Source organism: Podarcis raffonei, chromosome 8 (assembly GCF_027172205.1).
Source record: "Podarcis raffonei isolate rPodRaf1 chromosome 8, rPodRaf1.pri, whole genome shotgun sequence".
In the NCBI taxonomy this organism is placed as follows: Eukaryota; Metazoa; Chordata; class Lepidosauria; order Squamata; family Lacertidae; genus Podarcis; species Podarcis raffonei.
In genome coordinates this window covers 34,936,609-34,958,797 of record NC_070609.1, presented here as the reverse complement: position 1 = coordinate 34,958,797, position 22,189 = coordinate 34,936,609, and the positions used below count along the sequence as shown (strand labels likewise).

The 22,189-nt window shown below is 49.8% G+C and overlaps 1 protein-coding gene across 1 annotated transcript; it reads right to left on the bottom strand.

Moving 5' to 3' along the window:
* Nucleotides 1–452: 452 nt before the first annotated feature.
* ZC3H12A (zinc finger CCCH-type containing 12A) lies at nt 453–15,256 on the bottom strand. The gene is made up of 6 exons (XM_053399156.1): nt 15,077–15,256; nt 13,825–14,385; nt 4,674–4,813; nt 3,491–3,725; nt 2,866–2,972; nt 453–2,714 (listed from the first exon to the last, which is right to left on the bottom strand). Exons 2-6 carry the CDS (start codon nt 14,370–14,372, stop codon nt 1,747–1,749), a joined length of 1,998 nt encoding a protein of 665 aa, XP_053255131.1. The 5' UTR covers nt 14,373–14,385; nt 15,077–15,256; the 3' UTR covers nt 453–1,746.
* Between the last annotated feature and the right edge of the window lie 6,933 nt (nt 15,257–22,189).

Genomic DNA, 22,189 nt, shown 5'->3' with positions numbered 1-22,189 from the left:
GACACACACACACTGGCCTCACAGGGGCTTTATGGGCCATGCCTGGAAGGATACAGGAGTCCAGGATTTCTCAGCCACACCCTCCCCTCTTCCATGACAGAGAAAACAAGCCCTAGGGGCAGCATTGGCATGTCAGGAGAGGTGCCACAGAAATGGCCTCTCACCCTCCTCCTTCTACCTGAAGGCACCTTGCTTCAGCAGCAGTGGGTTCCAACCACTGACAGTCAGTGTGGTCTAGTGGTTAGAGTGTTGGACCAGGACCTGGGAGACTGGGGTTCAAATCCCCTCTTGGCAATGAAGCTCACTGGGTAAACATCCACCAACCACTGCCTTTCTAGTTCACAGGGTTGCTGTGAGGATACAATAGGAGGAGAATCACATATGTCACCTTCAGCCCCTTGGGAGGAAAAGTGGGATATACAATTGCAACAAATAAATTAAGGGGACGAGAGTGATGTGAACAACCAGGGCCTTTTATTTGTGCATCATAATCGGTTGTTATTGCTTCAGAGAGAGAGAGAGAGAGAGAGAGAGAGAGAGAGAGAGAAGAAAGAGGAGGAGGAAGAAGAGGAAGAGGAAGAAGAAAGATCACAAGACATTCCAAAGTGTTTTTACTGTTCCATGCACTTTAAAACAGCCCACTCCTAATTATGGGACAGCGACCTCAGAAGGAAGGAAAACCAGCATCATCCAGGAATCCCATCCCATTAAAAACCAAACTCTCACGTAATTTACAAAATGTGCAAAGTTATAAGATTACAAACAATAGTTAAAAAGCATTTTGCTTACTAACATGAAACACCACTGTTCCGTGATGTATCATAATATAACCAGGCATACGGGGTTTTCTGGGTCCAGGTGGCTCTTGCAGCACACGGTGCTAGCCTGGCTGACCCATCCCTTTGGCATGTGGGAGAAGGAAGGAGCAGGTCACAGCACCCCCATCCCCCCAGAAAAACCCACTCATGGGGCAGGGGGGTCTTGTGCTCTGCTCTCTCCCTTCTGCCAGCCGCCACCTGGGATGGCTTCAGCGTCAACCACTAGAAGGACCACACGGAAGAATACATAACGTATACAGAGGGATACAATATGCATCAACGGATCAACTGCTCCTGGCCTGCAAGTGAATCACACACTTTATTTTTTAAAAAATATATAAGCAGGAACCAGGAGCAATTGCTATATATTCATTACCGAAAGTATCTATAACCGTTAATATCGGACTTGCCAGTCACCAAGACTGAGCCGCTAGAGGAGTAGCGAGGACTGAACTCTCCACCCCATATCGAGAGATGCCTTCTCCTACAGTTCTGGAGGTCAGGGGAGTGTGGGTGCCCTTTGAAAGCTGGGAGAAGGCAGGAGGGCAGTCAGAGCACAGGCAGCGCTCTCACGGCTTCCAGTTGTCAGAAGTTTTTTTTTTAATCACAGCAAAGTTATGGGAGAGCCTGTTATCCCCTTTTGCCAACTTCATCCTTGCCCGGATGTGCCATTGCTCTTATGTGAAGAACAAGCCTTGCCTCTGAACAAATGCTTGAAGGGGAGGGAAAGGTTGTCCCTCCTCATCCTAATTGCTCACTTCCCCGTTCAGGCCTCAAAGCTTCAGCTGGTGTTTGGGAAGGACCTTCCCAGGGGAATTGCAGAATTATAAAAGTTGGAAGGGACTCTATGGGTCATCTAGTCCAACCCTCTGCAATACAAGAAGAGGACTTCCTCCCTCCAGGGCTGAACCACTGCTTTCCCTCCACCTCACACCCCAGGGTTTTGGGACTTGTAAGTGAGGATTTCGGCGGCGAGCTGCTGGGGGTCGAGAAGCTGCGGGAAGCGGCTCATGACTGCGTCCACCAGGTGAGGGTGGAAGATCCCGCACAGGCGGGTGTGCACGTTGGCCCGCTCCTTGGCAAAGTGGTCTGTTGCGGCCCACTGGCAGGAGGCCTTGTCGTAGGGCAGCTGGTGGCCCCTCAGCCCCTCCCTGGGGGCTGTTGGCTGGTAGGGCTCGGACCAGTACTTGGGCCCCAGAGAAGCCCTTGAGTCAGCAGGCAGGCTGTACCCAGGCAGGGAGGGAGGGAGGGCCCTGGCAGAGGAGGAAGGCACCTCTGGGTTGTAGGGCAAGAAGCCAGCGCCTGAGCCCGCAACGGACTTGTGGTAGCCCTGGGGCTGGTAGCAGTTGTAGCTATTTGACTCAGGGCCCAGAGGGTGTGGGTAGGTGGGCCTCTGCCCCCTGCAGTGGTGGGGGTGAGAGCTGTGGCTGCCCGGGGGGCTGGGCCACATCTCGGACAGCTGGCTCTCCAGGGAGCCGATGCCAGAGTCAAACTGCTCCTGAGACACGTAAGAGAGGGAGTCCATGTGGGGAGAGGCAGGCGGTGGCGGCTGGTACCACTCTGCAGGTCGGTAGGTGCCACCGCCGCTGCTCTTATGAGGGGCCCCTTTGAGCAGGAGGTGTGTGGGGCCTTCCCCGTGCTTGGCTTTGTGGGTGGAGCTTTTCTTGTCCACGGAAGCCTTCTGAAAGGGGGTCTTCTCACTCTCAGGGGGCAGAGAGCCCAAGGCTTCCACCTGGGAGGGTCGCCGGCTCCCCCTCTCCTCCTTGGACGTTGGCACGCCCCTGGTCGGGGAGAGCCTGGCGTTGGCGCGGAGCTCGTCGGCCACGGAGCGCTGCAGCTGGTTGAGGCGCTCCGGGTGGTAGAACTTGCACTTGACGCCGTAGGTGCATTTCTTCCCTGGAAAGGGAAGGGAAAGGGGGTTGAATGTGGGGCAGAAGTACCGCAGGAAAAATGGAAAACCCTCCTGGCCCAGAGAGAGAAAGAAAGAAAGGGAGAGAGTTTGGTGCCAGGGGTGGGTGAATGGAGAGTGGAAAAAAACCAGCCTTACCGTAAGGGCACTGCTGCTTCTTGTGCTCAGGAACCACCGGCTTCTTCCTCAGAAAGTTGTCCAGGCTGGGTCCATGACGCCCAAGGGGATCATCGGGAAGCATGAACCTGGAGGCAGGCAGCACACACCTTGGTCAAGAGCAGTCGTTCCCAGAGGCCATGATTCTCCCCCTCCCACCACAGCCAGCGACAGACAGAAAACCCAAATGGCCCCTGAAAAGAAAAAGAGGGTTGTAGTTCCAACTTCTTCGGGAAGGTGTTTCCCCTGCCCCCCCCCGGGCTTGTGCCCAGGGGTAATCACTGAGAAAGCCCAGCTCCTTGCCATGCCCACCCAAACCCTTTGCATGGATGGGGCAGTGTATTTTGGTTCTGCTGTCCCTGGAGATCAATAGGGCACTGGGGTCCTACTCCTGGCCACCACCACACCTTCTGACCCAATTCTCCACTGACCAAGTCTAGCTTCCAAGGCCCCACCAGGCATGCTGCTGTCCTCGCCCCAAATAAAGCTTATCTTGGCAGCCATGTCAGCTGGACACTCCCAAGAGTTCCTCATCTCTTCTCTCCCATTCTGTGTCCAGCCACATTCTCCCCCCAGTCCAATTTCCTTGAGCGCTCAAGGGACCTACTTGTCATTGACGAACGAGTACATCAGCAGACGCTTCTCAATGAACTTCTTCCACTCGGGCCGCTCCGCCTGCAGGTCTCGGTAGACGTCGTTGGAGACCACGATGCCGTCCGACTCGTAGGCCAGCTTCACGATGAAGCGGTCGTCGTAGCAGACCACCCGCTTGCCCCCCACGCGCCGGGAAGGCGTGAAGACAAGGATCCTCTTCTCCTCAAGCTCGCGGAGGATGTGCTGGTCTGCAAGAGGACACACCAAGGTCACCCTCTGCCCAGGACAGCTCTTGGAAGGGCCAGGCATTTGCGGAACAATTCGTGAGCAAACCAAGCTGGCAGGAGGCTGGAGGAGGCCAACTCTCTAGAGCAGGAACCTGAGAGACGCAGCCTGACCTAGGTAACACTGCTTGGTGCTCACACTCCCAAGCAGTTTTGTTCCATCCCTACCCAAATTAGAGCTTTCCCTCTTTCTCTCTCTCACTCAGATGCCACATCACACCCTACAGATTTGTCTGATTTGAACCCTTCTCTTGGGACATGCAATGCGGGTGTGTGTGGAGGGAACCCAAATTAAAGCAAGTCTTAGAGATGAAATGTCCAGAGTCACGAACCTTTAACGTAGGAACATATGGTGAGCCTGCTGGATCAGGCCAATGGCCTATCTAGCCTGGCATCCTGTTCTCACAGTGGCCAACCAGAAGCCCCAACGGGGAGCTCACAAGAAGGACTGGAGCACAAGAGCCCTCACAGGAGGTTGGGAGAACAAGTTCCATAGTTTAACAATGTTCTGTGTGAAAGACTTTCTTTTCTTTTACCCTTCCTGAATCTTTGCCATTAGAACTTGCCGTAGCAAGGAAAGCTGATAGCGCTTCGGGAAAATGTTCAGAGTGGGATTCTGGAGTGTTTCTGGAGGGGGAGTTCTGACCTTGGTGCATCTCGACAACCTTCTGGTCAGGTAGAGGCAATTCAGGGCAACCCAAGAGGCAACCGGGGTGACTATTTGAATGGGACAGCCAAGCCTCACCTGACATTTCAAAGTATGTGGGGTGGAGGGTGGGCAAGGCAGAGGAGTCAGCCATGATCTATCCCATCCAGTGCATTTAGTCACCAGCTCAATGTCAAATGAAAACAGACACTCCCCTTGCTATCAGTCTCAACCTACTTAACTGTGTCCATGTGCTCAACGCATACCTGTGATTGGGACGTCAGGCCTCGGCTGCTCCTTCCTCCAGGATGGCACAAAGACAGTGATGTCTGTGTGTCCTCGGTCAAGGAACCACTTCACCGCCAGAAAGATGCCCTGGCAGGAGAAGACATCTTTGTCCCCGTGGCTGCAAAGATACAAAGATTCACAGGGTCAGTGTTCAGGTTCCCATGTGACCTGTGTGTCACGAAGGCAGAGGAAACTTCAGTGGAGATCCACTGGGCGAGCTCTGTGCCCTGCTGTTATTTGAAGCCAAGGAGATACTGAACACCCATGACCTTCCCCCTGCTGCCGCCGCCATTGCCACCTTCCTTCCCCACACCACTGGGGTGCCCCTTGACCTCATTATTGGAGCGAATATTCCTTATGTTAAATGTTGAATTCAGCCCTGCCACCCAGTCCAGCAACCCCGAAGAAGAGCTAGCAGGATCAGGCCAAATGCTCATCTAGGCCAGTATCCTGTTCTCACAGTGGCTGGTCAGATGCCTGTGGGAAACCCGCTAAAGGACCCAGGTGCAAGACTCTCTCCCTTCCTGTGGTTTCCAACAACTGGTACTCATTGCTGCTTCTGAAGGCAGAACATAGTCATCATGGTTAGTGGCCCTCGATAGCCCTCTCTGCCATCATGGTTTATAAATGATACAGATATACAAAACAAAGCGAAACAAAAATAAATAAATCTTATTCTTTTGAAAAACAGATCCTCTGAAAATATGTTTTTATGTGTGGTGGGGTGGGGGGAATCACAAGAAAAGTCTACTGGATCAGGCTAATGGCCCAAGTAGTGCAGGATCCTCTTCTCGCACTGGCCAACCAGATACCCATCATGGGAAACTTGGAAGCAGGATTCAAGCATGAGAGCACCGTCCTCTCCTGTGGTTTGTAGCAGCTGGTATTCAGAAGCATTGCTGCCCTCTTGACTGTGGGGGCAGAACAAAGCTATCCTGACTAGCAGCCATTAACAGTTCGCTTTTTGGAGTGGAAGAGGTCTGTTAAAGCACTTTTGCCTCCAGGCTGGACATTGCGAGCCCTGGATCTCATCCTCAGCGTGCCCTTCACTGCCTGCTCTGCCTTTTCGCCACTTGCACCAGCCTCCCCCCCTCACCTCCCTTTTGTTCTCTTCCTGCTCAAATTAGCTCTCTGGAAATGGTCTCCGGGTTAATGTACAACATCATCGCTGATAAGTTGAGGTATGCGGTGGATACGGATTGAGCTCCTGCAGGAACTAGTCAGGGTAACACAGGGCAGACTTTTCTCGCCAACTAAGTACCTTTTCCAAGAGGAAGTGGAAAGGGGGAGTTGGGAGAGGAATCTGTCCTTCCCAATGCCAATCTTTCCAGTTGGGGGCTCAAGGACATGCACATCGACACAGTGCAAAGTTTTCTAACCCCACCTAAGGCAAGGAAAGCAGCTTTGAATGCCAGGAGTGCTCAATCCCTCCCAGACTAGTAAACGGGTGTGGTCTCCCCTTTGGCATGCACACAGCACAGCCTCTTCCCTGTGGAGTCACTGCATCTGGCAAACCTCTTCCCCGCCCACAACTCTGACATGGAGGGGGCAGAACTTCCAGATCCCAGCCTCTCCCACAAGAAGCAGCCAGGTCAGATGCTCCTCTCTGGCCAACAGTCCAGCACCACCAGCTTACGTTCCCTGGGCAGTTTCATCAGAGGGTGAAATCCACTTCCTGTCCAAGGCCTTTGTGCAATTAGCACGTGCGCCAAGCAGGAAGGAAAAAAAGGACCCAGCAGCAGTGAAGCTGAGAAATGCTCCCCCATAATGCAAGTAATATTTGCACAGGATGAATATGCTAATTCCTTCTGGCAGAAAGAAATGTTCCCATAGCTTTTTGATCACCCACGCCCCAAAAGATTTAAATTAGGGGCCAGGTGGGGATGATCATAGAATCACAGGTTTGGAAGGGACCCCAAGGGTCATCTTGTCCGACCTCTTGCAACGTAGAAATAATCACAGCTAAACAAATCCTTGACAGAATTCCTGATGGGAAGAAAATATGACTTTCTATTAAGAGAGTGTCTTAAACTTTCATGGGGCGCTGATGTCTTTCCCAGAGCTTCCTGTTATGATCATGGTTTCTAGAAGCTGGCAAGAGAGAAACAGGAGGAACCTCAGGAAGCCACACCTGCCCTGGGTGCCCCTGGTGGTTCCAAGGTCTCCGTAGCCACAGGGCAGGCAGAATGCTCTCTTGGCTTCAGGGCCCCTTTTCCAAAAGGGCTCAAGGAAGGACCGGCAGCGCTTGTTTATCGGCTGGCTTCCTTCCTGCAGGTTCTCTGGGGAGTTCGCGAAATAGAGCTTCAGACACAATGATGTAGTGATAGAATGCAATGTAATATCTATAACAATTTCTAAGCCTGAAGGGCCCCAAAGCCTGGGAGAATGACGTCTGGCAACAAAAAGACCCCCTCCAAATGCCAGGTAGGTCTCTTTGGGTAAAGTGTTTTACAGCCAAGGGGCCACAACTGAAAAGCTCCCTCAGAGCATCAGAAGAGGTCCTTAGCACTGAAATCAAGGCCTGCCCAATGAACAGGTGGATCCTATTTCTACAGCTAGGTAAAGCCCATCAGCCCTTGGAAGGAGCCCAACTAATCCAAACACCAACCCCATATCATGCAAGCAGTCAATGGAGATAATTGCTTTCAAAAAAACAGTTCATTTCCTTCCCTTTCTTGCCATGCAATGACGATTCTGCTTGCAGAGAGACCAGCGCCTGCCTGTGACCAAGTCACCTGTCCCCTTATCTCAGAAAATTTATTTATTGTGTTTATATCCTCATTTGTAGCATGCTCTCCCCAGGGAGGTTCGGCTGGTTCATTACACACCTTTAGGCACAGGGCAAAAATGTTGCTCTTTAACCAGGCCTTTGGCTGACTGACATCCAATGTCCTTTTAAAATGTGTGTGTGTGGGGTTTATTGGGTTGTTTTTGTTTTTATTTCTATAATGTATTTCGTGTTTTTATTTGTGATTTTATGTTGTAACTGCCCTGAAACATGTGGGTATAGGGTGGTATATAAATTTAATAAATAATAAAATAAATAATAATAATAATAACATACTTTTTTCTCCAAGGAGCTCAAGGTGACATGTACATTGTCCTCCCCCTCCTCACTTAATCCCCACAACTCCTCTCTGAGCTAGGTGAGGCTGAGAGGCAGTGACTGGCCCAAGGCCACCTGGTTAGCTTCATGGCTGAGGGGGGATTCAAACTCTGGTCTCCCAAGTCCTAGTCCAACACACTAACCACTACACCACACTGTAACACACTAACACACTACACACCACAGTGGTGCGATTACTCAGCCATGCTTCCGAATTGGGTGCCTAGCCCATCTTCACTATATGATGCTCACATCTCTGTTATTCCCAAGCCCATTAAAGACCACATTAGCTGTGCATATTATAGGCCAATCTCCTTAATGAATGTAGATGCCAAGGTATTAACAGAAATCCTTGCTAACTGATTTTAGGCTGTTTGTATAGCTAGATCAGGCGGACTTTATTTGCCAAAGGCAGGGATCAGATGATTTAAGCTGGTAGCAAATCTTTTGTTTCTTTAAAAAAAAAAAAGAACTGATGGGCTGCAACTATTTTTCCTGATGCTGGAAAAGTGTTTGATAAAATACATTGGTAGTTTATTTCTGTAACTTTGAAAAAAAATGTGCGTTTCCACAAGAATTTATGAATTGGGAGTAGAATCTTACACCTCTCTCTCCCCAGGTGGACTCGACAAACGGAATTCATCTGAGTGAGTTTGGTATAGAGAGGGCTCCAAGGCAGGGCTAATCTATTTCACCCGTTATATTCATGGTTAGTGCCATCAGGGTGTGCAATTTGCCAGAACAGGGAAGACACTCCTGGTTTGGTGCATGAAAAAACTGGAATTTAAAGCAGCTATGTATGCAGATGACTGATTATTACAGTATTTATTATTAGCAGACTCCAATAGTCTATATAAACTAATAAAATCTATTAATTTTTGCCTAATTTCTGCCTATACAATGAATTATTTAAAATCCAAATTCATGCCACTATTAAGTTATCTGGTTTATGTGACTAACTGGCAATTTTGTTGGTACCCAGAAGTAACATATTTCAGTATTTTGGATCCTAGAGATATTTCTCAATTAATTAAACTGAATTTAAACAGACTGATGACAGAGATATCTCTTGATTTGGAAAGATGAGCTTAGACTTAGTATTTGGGATAAAGTTAATACGCTTGAATTGAATATTTTGCCACAGATAATTCATGTGCTCTGTAGTATTCCTTTAGATATTCCCCAAGTGTATTCACACGGGTTTAATGTGGCATTTTGGGAAGTTTATTTGAGGGGGACCTCTCAACTTCATTCTCACTTAAAAAGATGAAGCTGTCAATATTGGAAGGAGTTAATTTTCCACATCCTACTTTACATCATAAGACAAACCTTTTAGCTTATGCAAATGGTTGGCAAATCTCTTTCTGCAAATACCACGCCCCCCCCCCCACAAGGGTAGTTTTGGAGATGACCTACTTGGCACCCCTGTATGGATAGATGATGCTTGGACATGGAGCTATAAAGCTTGAACTGTGCCGGTAAAACACAGAGGAAAGGTAAGTGTGGATAATCCCTCAGTGCAAGGTGCTCTAATGCAGGCATAGGCAAAATCGGCACTCCAGATGTTTTGGGACTACAACTCTCGTGATCCCTAGCTAACAGGACCAGTTGTCAGGGATGATGGGAATTGTAGTCCCAAAACATCTGGACGGCCAAGTTTGCCTATGCCTGCTCTAATGGTAGAGGAGGAAAAGCAACATTAAGAACATAAGAAGAGCCTGGTGGACCAGGCCAATGTTCTATCTAGTCCAGCATCCTGTTCTCACAATGGCCAAACAGGTGCCCCAAAGGGAAACCTGCAAGCAGGATTCAAGCACAAGAGCACTTTCCCTTCCTGCAGTGTCCAGCAACTGGGATTCAGAAGCAGTGCAGAGTCCAGCTGTGGCCTCAGCCATCACGGCGAGGAGCCATCAAAAGCCCTCTCTCTCCATGAATTTGTCTAATCCTCTTTCAAAACCATCCAGTTGGATATCATCCTAGAGCAAATGTTTTGAATAATTTCTTTTATGTAACTGACAGGCGGAAAGTAGAAAGTCCTTTTAATTCTTTCTCCTTCTCTTTCTCTTTGGTGCCCTCTGCTCTGGGCCATTATTGGGGTCTAAGGATTACACACACATGAAGGTGGTGGCTGGCTGGTAGAAGAACCATGAGTGAGAGGCAGGGAAGGGAAGATCTCCCAGGGTGAGAGGCAGGGGGTATAAAGGAAAGCTCCCAGGTGGGAGCTGGGAGGGTCTACCACTTTCTGTGAGCAACAAGAGCTGCCTTTGAGAGAGGACTCTGCATTATCTTTTCTCTTCCTCTGTTTTTGTTTTTAGTTAGATTAGGTTTCTAAAATATCATTGTATTATGAAATAGCTTTAACAAAATCTTATAAAAATATCCATCCATCTATCTAATCAGGAAAAATGTCAACTTTCCAGGGGCTCCCCCTCCCCTCCTCCAAACCCTTTGACACGAAACCTTCCTGAAAGTTGACAGTAGAGAGAAAGAGAGAGTCAATATTAAAATACGAAATAGTATTGTGGGAAGCAAATCCCACAAGTCAAAACTGAAACTTTATTGAGGATCTAAGAGCAACTAACTACCAAACCCTCTTCTCCTTATTGCAGCTGCTGGAGAAAATTTGCATGCTGTTTCCTAGAAGCCTCGTGTGGAACGGCTTGTGAAGGAGCCCAGCAGACTCATCTGATGTGGCAACAACTGTGAAAAATTCCCTTAGAAGGAAGTGAAGGCCAGTTCTCCTCCACTCACCCCTCTGAGATTTGCATATAGTTGCCTTGAGTATTATCCAGGGGAGGGTGAATCAAGAACGAACACAGCAGTTTGTCATTCCACTCTGAACAGGAAGCTGGCTCTGAAACTGCCCTGCTCTTCCTGGGTCCTGGTGGCTGCTTGTTTATATAAAAATAGCAAGGCAAAAAACAAACAAACCTTAGAAACAAAACAAATTAACAGCACACTTGTGTAGAACTTGAATCCCCCTCCACCCTGCTCCTTTAGGAGGGTCTGATGGACAGGAGGCAGCCAATAAAAAACCCTGAAACCTTAATTGTGATCAAGGAGCAAATGAGGGTAGCAACAGCTGTTTGCCCATTTCCACCATAAAAAAAGAAAACAGGCCCTTGCTGGATCAGGCCAGTGGCCAATCTGGTCCAGCATCCTGTTCTCACAGCAGCTGACCAGATGTTCTAATGGGGAACCAGCAAGCAGGACCCGAGTGCAAGAACCCTCTCCCCTCCTGTGGCTTCCAGCAACTGGGATTCAGAACCATGGCTGCCTCTAACTGTGGAGGCAGAGCACAGCCGTCATGGCTAGTAGCCCTCTCCTCCAGGAATTTGTCTAATTCTCTTTTAAAGCCATCTGGGTTGGTGGCCATCACTTTCTCCTGAAGGAGCGAGTTCCACAGTTTAACTATGCCAAATTCCTAACACCGCCAGTGCCTTGGGACAAAGGGGACAGGAGGTATCTGAACACTACAGTAAGGATGCTGTGCAGCTGCCTATTGGGGTGTGTGGGGGGGGGGTGGCGGACACACTATGATCCCAGAATGAATTAAGATGCCATTCTCACCTCCACTACCCTGATCAATGTTAGAATGTCTAACAGGCTCTCAACCTCACCAGGCCAGGTGAGGAAAAGCTCTCTCCCTTTGAAGGGCTGCAGGGATGTCCCCATTCTAGCAGCTAACTCTTAAATCAGCACTGTTTTCCTGGGGGACTTCTCCAAATTCAGAGAACATCCAGCATGGACTGTGTACAGTCATACCTCAGGTTGAAGTAGCTTCAGGTTGAGCGTTTTCAGGTTGCGCTCCGCGGTGACCCGGAAGTAACGGAGTGTGTTACTTCCGGGTTTCCCCATTTGCGCATGTGCAAACTCTCAAAATGATGTCACGTGCATGTGCGGAAGTGGTGAATCACGACCCGTGCAGATGCGGGTTGCGTTCGCTTTAGGATGCGAACAGGGCTCCAGAACGGATCCTGTTCGCATCCAGAGGTACCACTGTATATTCTCTGCTACAAGGGTACTCCAGAATCAATCACACAGAATTTGGCATTCCAGAATCGTGGCTTTCAAAACCAAAGAGCACCAGCTCATAAGTAATCGAGAAAAAGGTTTTCTCCCATTGGCAGGAACATGAGAGTTTGCCACCGCTTAACTTCTTAAATGACTGGCAAGTGCTTAAATCTGTCAACAAGCTACAGCCAGTAACTTGGGAGTTGCTTCCCCAAATTCCACAGTTGAGCGGGGGCACTTTGGGTATCAAGTAAAGGGAATACACTCAGCTTATAGTTTACTCAAAAAGGCACTCCCCACATTATTCTCATTCTGTTTTTCCTGGCCACAGGCAGACTCCAGGAAGGAGTGCTGGCGCAAATAAAGGTTTTAGGATTCTTTTGCTCAGGGTACCTTCAAGAGAGGGGCTACATCCAGGCCCTCTCTGCAGTGGCCCTGAGGTGTTTCTGGGAAGGGGCAGGTACATTTTGGGTCCTGGAAACTTATGAATCAGCACAATGGGTAGTTTTGAGGCAAGTGTTTTATGCTCTCTTAATAACTGGAAGGTTGTAGGCAGGGTGGGTGGGTTAAAACAAGCAAACTAGCAAGGACAAATCTGCCCCAAGACATGCCCAGAACTCCTGCAGGGGGAAACTGGCCTTCCACCCCACAGTTGCTGCCTCTTCCACCTGAGAAGCACCCCCCTCCGCCTGCTGAACCCCTTTGAAATCAAATCAAATCAAATCAAATCACAGCTCTTAGATGAGCAATAAGCACAAGAGAGAAGTGATCACTATAGAGCAGGGAACCTGCTTGGTCAGATGCTTCCTTACAAGCACAATTCCATCATAGAAATCCAGAAATCAGTGTTCTAACTTGTCTGTGAAAGCATGAACAAGCAACCTGTATGCTGCCACCACCTCTTTTAACCCTGGAGTAAAATTAACTTGCCAGGCAGATTCCTGGGCTTGAAACTTAATGTTAAAAAAAGTTAGGTAACTCTCCTCTCAGTGGAAGGGTTGCTGTTTCAGGAGGCTGACATCTTTGCCATCAGTTCCTCTCCACTCCCCATCTGCAGCTGCTTCCGCCCCATCCCTCAGGAGCAGAGACCCCTGGATTGTATCACCCACTGTCAGGTGACAAGATATGATACAATAACCACACACCACACCACAACACACCAGATCCCCATTGTAATTTTTGCCTGGATTTTATTGTCAAACTGGGGAGACCGCCTCAGCTGACAAGCAGGATATAAATATAAGACCACCATATCTACACAGGGCAGGATCTTGCCCTCTGGACAAAACAGGACACACAAACACAGGCCTTTCCCTCCCAGCAAGGCAGAGGATCCTGCCCACAGTGAGAGGAACTAAAACATACAAACTTGTAGCACTAGGCCCTCCCCTTGCTTAAGGAGGTGGAGGTGTTGGTTCTCAAGCGGCTTATTTCTTGCAAAACAGCAGAGCATGGCTTGCCAGCTGTGCAACACGGGTCCTGAGCAATCTCCCTCGCGCCCGAGGCCTTTCATATGGCTGGAAGAGGAGCAGGTCAGAACCTCTGCCCCCTCCCACCAGTTCCAAGCGCCACAATAACAACTCTTGCCCCATCACTGCACAGAAGATCCTCTTCATGGTCAGAAGGAGAGAAGGCCTGCCCCCTTTCCTCAGACACAGGAAGGAACTTGACAGCATGAAAAAACCCAACAACCACCCTGCTTTTCAGAGCCATGTGACATCAAGCTCTGTCAGCGCCCCACGAGCCAGTCATGAAACCACTACAGAGGGAAAGTACACAGAGATGGAGAGGATAGGCAAAGAACTAGACCGCTCCCTAGAATATTGACATCTGGGCTTAAAAAGAACAGCCAGGTTGGGCATTTAAGGTGTCACTCTCTGCTTATAGGATCATAGAACTGGAAGGGACCCAAAGGGCCATCTAGTCCAACCCCCTGCAAGGCAGGCGCCACAGTCCCGGCAAGCACCTCCCACGTGGGAGGGAACGAGCCACCACAGACAAGGCCCTACCTCATGGCCACGTTGCTCCCGTCAATGACGATGGGGCGCAAGTTCTCTCCGTCCTTTCCCTCCAGAGGTGTGGCCCGGGTGGGGCTCTGGTTTGCTGCACCCCCTCGTGGGACCAGCGGTGCCTCGGGGGTGTCCTGGGGCGCCTCAGCAGGGTCCCTCTCCCCCGTGGCCATCCCATGCTTGACCAGCTCCCCGAGGACCGTGTTGGTGTCAGCGTTCAGGCCGTGCTTGTGGAGGACAGCCAGGATCTGCTCCGAGGAGTAGCCCAGCTTGCGGAAGAAGTCCACCTTCATCTGCATTTCGGTGGTGTCCTGCTCCAAGGAGCTCCACGACTCCAGGTCTGCGTCAGACTCCTCTGGGCTTGGGCCCTTCAGGCTCAGGTAGCCACTCTCCTGCATGGAGCTCCCCCCAGGCTCCTCCTGCCCACTGCCACCAAGGCACTTAGCTAAGGGCAAAGGCTCAGGCCAGTGGGCAAAGCCACCCTGAGGGGCGGTGGAAAGGCCGCCTAAGTTCATCCTCTTCTCCTCTGGGCAGAATCTGTTCCTCATTCACATGCCAGAGCTGCAAAGGAAAAGAGAGCAGCTGTTACAGCCAGACTTCAGGAGGGAGTCGGAGGTCCAGGCTGGAGCACTCCTGACTGCTTAGCCACAACTCAAGCGTGGGGTACAGGAGGCTCCATGGGACAGAAACAGGCAGCAGAGCCCCACTAAAGAATCTCGCCCACTTCCCAGTCATGTGCTTTCTCTAACCTCGATCCAGGAGGCACCTCCAGCCAGGGCTGCCCCACCTGGACACAGGAACTCGCCACTTCCGCCCCGCCTCGGTGACTCTACAAGGAGGATTGAGCGGAGGGGGGGGGAGTCGCCCCCGATCGCTCCACGCCCCCAACGGAGACGCGCGCGAGGGGGGGGGGCAGAGTTCAACTCCTGCTCCGCCTAAGGAAGCCGAGGGCGCGGCCTCGCTCCCCACTCCCTCCGCTGTCACCTGCTGGCGCTCGTGACCTTGACGCAGCCCCGGCCAGACCAGCCGCCGCGGTGATGGGCGCGGGGCAGGAAGCGCCCCGTTTCCACCACCATGGGGGCGAGGCAGCGCACCGGGGCGCCGCTCCAGGACACCCTTTTAAAGCTGGATCGCCCCTCCAGGACACCCTGGATTTAAGTTGGATTGCCCGCCCCCCCCAAAGAAAACAAAACAAAAGCCAGGCCGGGGGTAGAGGGCGCCGCCTCCGCGCCCGGCCAAGCGGGCTCCCTACCCGGCGCTTCGCCCCCGCCGCCGCTTCTTCCCCTCCTTCTCGCTCTCCAGCTCGGCGGGGCCCGCGCGCTCCTCCATGGGGCCGATGCGGGGCCGGCCGTGGCTGGTGTTTTATAGGGCGCCGGGCTGGTGGCAGCCGAGAGGCGAGGCGAGGCGGGGAGGAGCCGGCTGCCGCTTCCTGAACCGCCCTCCTCCCCGGTCCGCCCCGGCCCCTCGGCTCCGCCTCCAGCTCCGACGACGCGCAGCGAGGACGCGCGGGGGACCCCTGGCCGCCTGGCAGCGCCGCGCGGAGTTGCCACTTTCGCGGGCGCGACTCGAGCTGGTTCTCGCGCCGGCCGCAGCTGCTGGCTCTGTCGAGAGCGTAGCCCACCTCGCCGGGTTGTTGTGCGGAGGGAGAGGGCCTAGTACGCCTGCCTGAGCCTCAATGGTCATTGCTTAGGTTGTAAAATTATACACCACTTGATAGTGAAAGCAAAACAAAATCTCCAAGCTGTTTACCACGAGAACAAAACAAGATTATCAGTAAATGCAACTCTTTAAAATGTTGCTATTCGTATATAAATCCCATAACAACTTGGGTCCAGTTTGCCTGCGAGATCACCTTGCCCCACATGTGCCCACTCAACTGCTTCCTTCTGATGCTGTTAAAGATGCCCCATAATTCCTGTTCCACATTTGTAAGAAATCAATATTTTAGTGTGATGGCAGGCACCTACACTTAGGAACTCCCTGCCTGTTGAAAGCAGCATAATTATCACACACTTTATACACTTGCCTGTAAACTAAAAAGGCCCAAATGTTGTAGCTTCTCCACAGGGGAATTGTTCCAACCCCTCCAGACTATACAGTTGTGCTTGTTTTGCTGGTGTTGCATGTGCAATACATAGCATTTCAGAGAAAGGAACCTTGGGTGTCCTAACTGCATCATCATAACCACCTGATTGCATGTATCTTTGCCCAGCTGACCAAAGAGAAGGCAGCATGGCATAGTGCTTAGAGTACTGGACTGGGACTAGGGAAAGACCAGAGTTTGAATCCCTATTCTGCCAGGAATACCACTGGGCCAGTCACTCACTCTCAGCCTAACCTACCTCGCAGGGTTGTTATGGGGATTAAACAAGGAGGGGGAGAAGCACTTTCAACTCCTTGGAGGATAAGTGGGATAGAAAGGCAACAAGTTAGTAATACCCACCCGCCCTCCTGCCAGAAAGGAGAGTGAAATGGGGGCAGGGTGGGGAGGGAGGAAGATGTAGACCCATATGTGCCCCTGCAGCTTCTCCCCAACCTTGTCCAGGGCTCCTACTTCTGCCCTTGGGGGAGGCAGAAGTGAGGAAGTCTAGGGCAGGGAGCTTCTAAGACTGGCCTGAGAATATTTCGTAGCATTTGTTTATTTCAGATTGTAAATTGCCTTGGGGGCCGCGGTAGAGAGGCAGAATATAAATGCAACAAACAAACTTCACAGAAAAGCTTCTGCCACTCCAGTGTGTGAGACAGGCAAAGGAGGGGAAGCTAATAGAGCCCACACTACACCCAGTGTGGTATAGTGGTTAGAGTGTTGGACTAGGACCTAGGAGACTAGAGTTCGAATCCCCACTAAACCATGAAGCTTACTAGGTGACCTCGGGGCCAGTCGCTGCCTCTCAGCCTAACCTACCTCACAGGGTTGCTGTTGGGATTAAATGAGGAGGGGAATTTCCTTGAGTTCCTTGGAGGAAAGGTGAGATATCAATGTAATAAATAAGTAAGTACAGTAGACATAAAAATGCAAGAGATATATCCCACTTACGTTACAATCCTGAATGTGTTCTGTTGGACTTTCCTGCTACTCCCTCCTTGGTACATGTGGGTTTGTGATTGCACCCCCACGCAAAGAGTTAGACCCTTTCATATGCAGCCACCCCTTCCACTGGTCTTCTGCCCCCAAACACAGATGCTCCGCCTCTCTCTCTGTGAAGCTCTTTCTGCATGCGCTTAATTTCAGGAGGCAGAGATTCTCCACGGTATTAATACTGGTGCAGAGAAGCACAAGCTTGGACTCCTTCGAGTGGAATTGATTTTGCTAGGCAGATGTGATTAAATTTGTACGAATCACAGCGTGAGTTCAGCAAGAGTGCAGGCGGGAGAGGCAGGCATAAGTTCGATGCTTTGCCCCAGGAGTTTAGCTGGAAGCATTTGCTTAGGAATGAAGGGCTGCAGACAGAGATTTGGGGAGGGGGGGCGGGGGAAATGAGGAAGAAAGAGAACCATTCCGTACTTTAACTTATGCATTTCGGGTGGATATTTAACTACCCGAACACAACACATGAAGCCAGATGACCAGGTGGTGCAATGGAAACAATGGAAGCTGCTCTAGGGAACCAGACCCTCAATCTAGCTTGCTCACTTTTGGCTACCCTAAGTGGTAGCAGCTCTCCTGGGTTTCAGGCAGGGATCTCTCCCAGCCCTACCCAGAGATTAGAACGTAAGAACATAAGAGCAGCCTGCTGGATCAGGCCCATTGCCCATCTAGTCCAACATCCTGTTCTCACCGTGGCTAACTGGATGCCCCAATGGGAAGCCCACAAGCAGGATTTGAGCACAAGAGCCCTCTCCCCTCCAGCTGGCATTCAGAAGCATTGCTGCCTCCCAGTTATGGAGGCAGAGCATAGCAATAATGGCTAGTAGCCAATGATAGCCCTCGCCTCTTCCATGAATCTGACCAGTCCTCTTTTAAAGCCATCCAAATCAGTGCTTCCTGTTGGAATGAGTTCCATAGTTTTAACTATGTGATGTCTGAAAAACTTCCCTTTATCTGTCCTGATTGGACCTTCTGTATCCAAAGCAGGCCAAATGTCTTCAGCCAATCAATGGATCCTATGAAATCAATCAATCCCCAGGTAACTTGGCTGGAAATAGCCCTAGTGCCTGATCACCAGAAGTTGCTGGTTGCTAGGAATTTATGGCAAAACCCATCAGATGTTATCTAGTGCAGTGTTTCCCAACCTTGGGCCTCCAGCTGTTTTTGAACTACAATTCCCATCATCCCTGACCACTGGTCTTGCTAGCTGGGGATGGTGGGAGTTGTAGTCCAAAAACAGCTGGAGGCCCAGGTTGGGAAACACTGATCTAGTGGGTCAAAGTCTCACTGAGATGAATGGATGCAGGTGACCACTGATTTCAATGGGGCCTATGCCACAGCTTTCTCAACCATGGAATCAAAGAATTGTAGAGTTGCAAGGGACCCTTAGGATCATCTAGTCCAACTCCCTGTAATGCAGGAATATGTAGCTGTCCCCATACAGGGACTTAACTTGCAACCTTGGCGTTATCAGCACTATGCTCTAACCAGCTGAGTTATACAAGTTGGCATCAGCTCAGCTATAGGGAAAGCTGCAAGGGCCTTGAGAGCGTTTGATGTCGGTCCCTGGGAATGAGAAGTGTCTATCCAGGCTTCGTCTTCTCTCTTTTTCCAGAAATAGCACCACTCAACTCTGTTGGCAAGACCACCCTGTATCCAGAAGAGGAGTGGGGGTCTTTCGTGGAAAACCGTCTGCAATGACAGGGGATGAAGCTTCCTTTTTGTTTCAACCTAATTCCAACAAGATGGACGACATGAAAGCTTGTCTCGCTAAAGAGCTTTCGCCCTGCTACAAATGGCAACTGGGTTTTCTGTGGGTTGCTGTTTGTTCCAATTTAGTACTAAAGAGTGGGTTTTCCAGGGGAAAGTGGAGGGGCAAAGGTAAAACTGCTCAGACCTGTGCTTTCTAGGCACAGGGCAAGCAAAAATGTGGATGAGTCCTTAGCTACAGTTAGGATTTCAATAGCCCTTGAAAAATCTGCATTTGTCTCTGTGTTGTTAGAAATTATGGACTTTGGCTGTTGTGGGGGAAAAATACACATAAACTGTGTGTCTCCAGGGGGATGGAGGATCCAGAAAGCTTTTATGTCATCTGCTGGGCTTTTATTTCCTAGGCTTCAGACTTAGATGCTCATCATTTACTAGCCATGCCAGCTTGGGAAATGTCTTGAGATAAATTGGTGTGTCACCATTTCTTTCTGTTACGATTTAATTTTTGTTTGCCTTGTATATGGTATTATGCCATTCCTTGCTATTTACTTTGGGGCTGTTAATAATGCTAAAGAAAGTTAAAATAAAGGCACCGGGGGGGGGGGGAGGAGGAAAAAAAAATAGTTCCAACAATTGCTGCTTTCAAGTTGGGGCACAAAGTGAGCTTCCATCCTTTCCCTCAGCTGCCTGCCTGACTCTTTTCTGTGTTCAAATAGTTCTGCTGCCTTTTGTCTCCTTCCAGCACCTGGCAGGATTGTGACACAGCCTCCTGGTGGGTGCTGGGGCAGGATTTCTGTGAGAACACCTGGCCTCGCTATGCAAATCGGCTTTTGCAATGAGCAGTATTTGCCTAAAATGTAAATAGCGGCAATTTGCTTGTTCATGAAAAGCCTCCTCTGCTTCCTGGTTTCTTTGAACGCCAAGCCAAGCACCCTTTGCTCCTGGTTCCATTTCCTCCTTGCCATGGCGTGTTTGGCCTCCAGTGAGCCCTGGGAACTTACATGCTGAGCCATGTGTGGGAATGCCTGAATCGGGGCCTTTCCTCTCCACTTACAGCACTAACCTGTCTCTCTCTCAGCTGAGTCCTTCTGCCAGGAGACAGGAGCTGTAGTCAGGGTTGCCCTGGGGAGACTGGCCTTTATGGGCACCAGCTTGTCTGCTCAGTTGCTTGCTGAGCTGGGAGGACGCATCTAGATCCTGCACTTTCCTGGAGAGAGCAAAGCTGCCCGAGCTGCAGACATCAGAAGGTGATAATGTTTCCATGCTGCGAAAAGCCTTCCCCTGATGCTGATCTTTGCACATCAAGCTGCCATTGAAGGCACAAAAGCCAAGCCAGGTGGGAATTCTCCCTTCCTAGGCTGCTGGCAGCTCTAACATGTGCCTCCTCCACCTCTTCCTCCTGGTGTTCAAGGGCAAGAAAGGTCCGTAAGAATGTAAGTGCCTGCTGGATCAGGTCCATGACCCAACTAGTTCCAGGATCCTGTTCTCCCAGTGGCCAACCAGATGCCCAGAAGCAGGATTCAAATGCAGCAGCACTCTTCCCTCCTGTGGTTTCCAGAAACTGGCATTCAGAAGCATTGCTGCCTCCAGCTGCAGAGGCATAGCATAGCCATCATGCCTAGTGGTCAAGACTGCTTTCTCCTCCATGAATTTGGCTAAACCTCTTTAAAAGCCATTCAAGTTGGTGACCATCACTACCTCCTGTGACAAGGAGTTCCGTAATTCTTTTTTTCTTTTAAAAAGTTTTTATTTATACTTTTCAAGTTTATACATTTCATTAGTTTGACAATCAATTTAACATTTCAGAGTTTGACTTCCTTCCCTCTTTCCCTGCGTTTCCTTAAATTTATTTTTTTAATATTTTCTCCATATCCAACTTCATTTAATTTGCTTGTTTAATTATCTACTTTAAATATATACTCTTATGAAACTGCAGGTTATTACAATAATCCTGCCAATGTTTCTATCTGTAAATATTCAATAAGCTATTTCCATCCTTTTATCAAAAGTTTGTTTTCTGGATATCTTATTCTTCCGGTAAGTTTTGCCATTTCTGCATATTCCATAAGTTTTTGTATCCATTCTTCCTTTGCTGGGACTTCTGCTTCTTTGCACTTTGGGGCAAGTAGCATTCTTGCTGCTGTAGTAGCGTGCATAATAAACTTCTATACAATTTAGGTAGTTCTGTCCCTATAATTCTCAGAAGAATTCAACTATGTGTTGCACCCTCCGGCATTCTCACTTTCTCTGAGTTGCGACACCAGGCTCATATAATGATTTGTTGAGGTGCAGCTTCTGTGGTGTCTAATCCTGTCCACATTTGGCTGTAAATAGGGTGCCCATTACAGAACCTTCAGGCTGGGTTTGAGGAGGAAGTCATATCTGCACCTCTGTACAGAAGCATCTTTATGTGATACATGCCAAAAGCAGGACCCTCCTCGCACCCTTTCTTTGGATAATGTGCTTAGAACAGGTGGGAGGAAGCAGCAGTCTATTCCCAGCAGCAAAGCCTCCCCGATATCACATGGAGGATAATGTGCCTGTCCCAGGATCCCACCCTCATGGCAAGGAGTGCAAGAAAATGCCCTCAGGAGGCCTCTTCTCTCACTTCATTGCATTTGTGTCCCATTTCTTGTATTCCTATCCCACCTTTATCTCCAAGGTACTCAAGGAGGCATACACGATTCTCTCCCTCCTCATGTAATCCTCACAACAACCTTGTGAGGTAGGCTAGGCTGAGAGGCAGTGACTGGCCTGTGGCCACCCAAGTGAGCTTCATGGTGACAAATGGGGATTTTGAATCCTGGCCTCCCAGGTCCTAGTCCTACACCCAGACGACAGCACTGCATTTTACCCTCTCCAGTAAACCTGTGGCAGAGAGAAAAACAAATCACCATGAATCTATTTATGCAAAATAGTCCCCTCTACGCCCTGTAAAGACAGTGAACTTGGCAACCTAGTTACACTCTGCGATACAAGCACATCCACACCACCACACACAGGAAAAAAATGTTCCCCTTTTGTGGGCACAGGGCAGCAGTAGCTGAGGTTTGCTTTGCTTTCCAGGCTGTGGCTGTTCCGCTTCCCCTCTCTCTGTGTGTGTTTACAGTCCATTTGCTGCATTGGAAATCCCCTTTGCAGAGCTCAAACATACAGCCATTGTTGAGGGACACAGAGAACGAAAACAAAGCATCCAACCTCACTGGGGAACTGACAACAATCTGCTGACCACAGACTTCAACACATGATGGGAAAGATCAAGAGGTACCATGGATAGTACCGTGCTTGGTGGTGGGGTTGGAAGACAGGCTTCAAGGCCTTCCTCCTCTGCCTTCTCACGACTCACCTCTTCAGCAAAGGCCTTGCCTCTCCTTGGTCATAAGAACATAAGACCAGCCCTGCTGGATCAGGCAAATACATAGCCTCCAACATTTCTCTGATGAAAATAGGGACGTCCTATATCATCATCATAATCATTTTATTCATACCTTGCCCACCTGCCTGGGTTTTCCCCAGCCACTCTGGGTGGCTTTCAACATATATAAAAACATAACCAAGTGTCTTTTT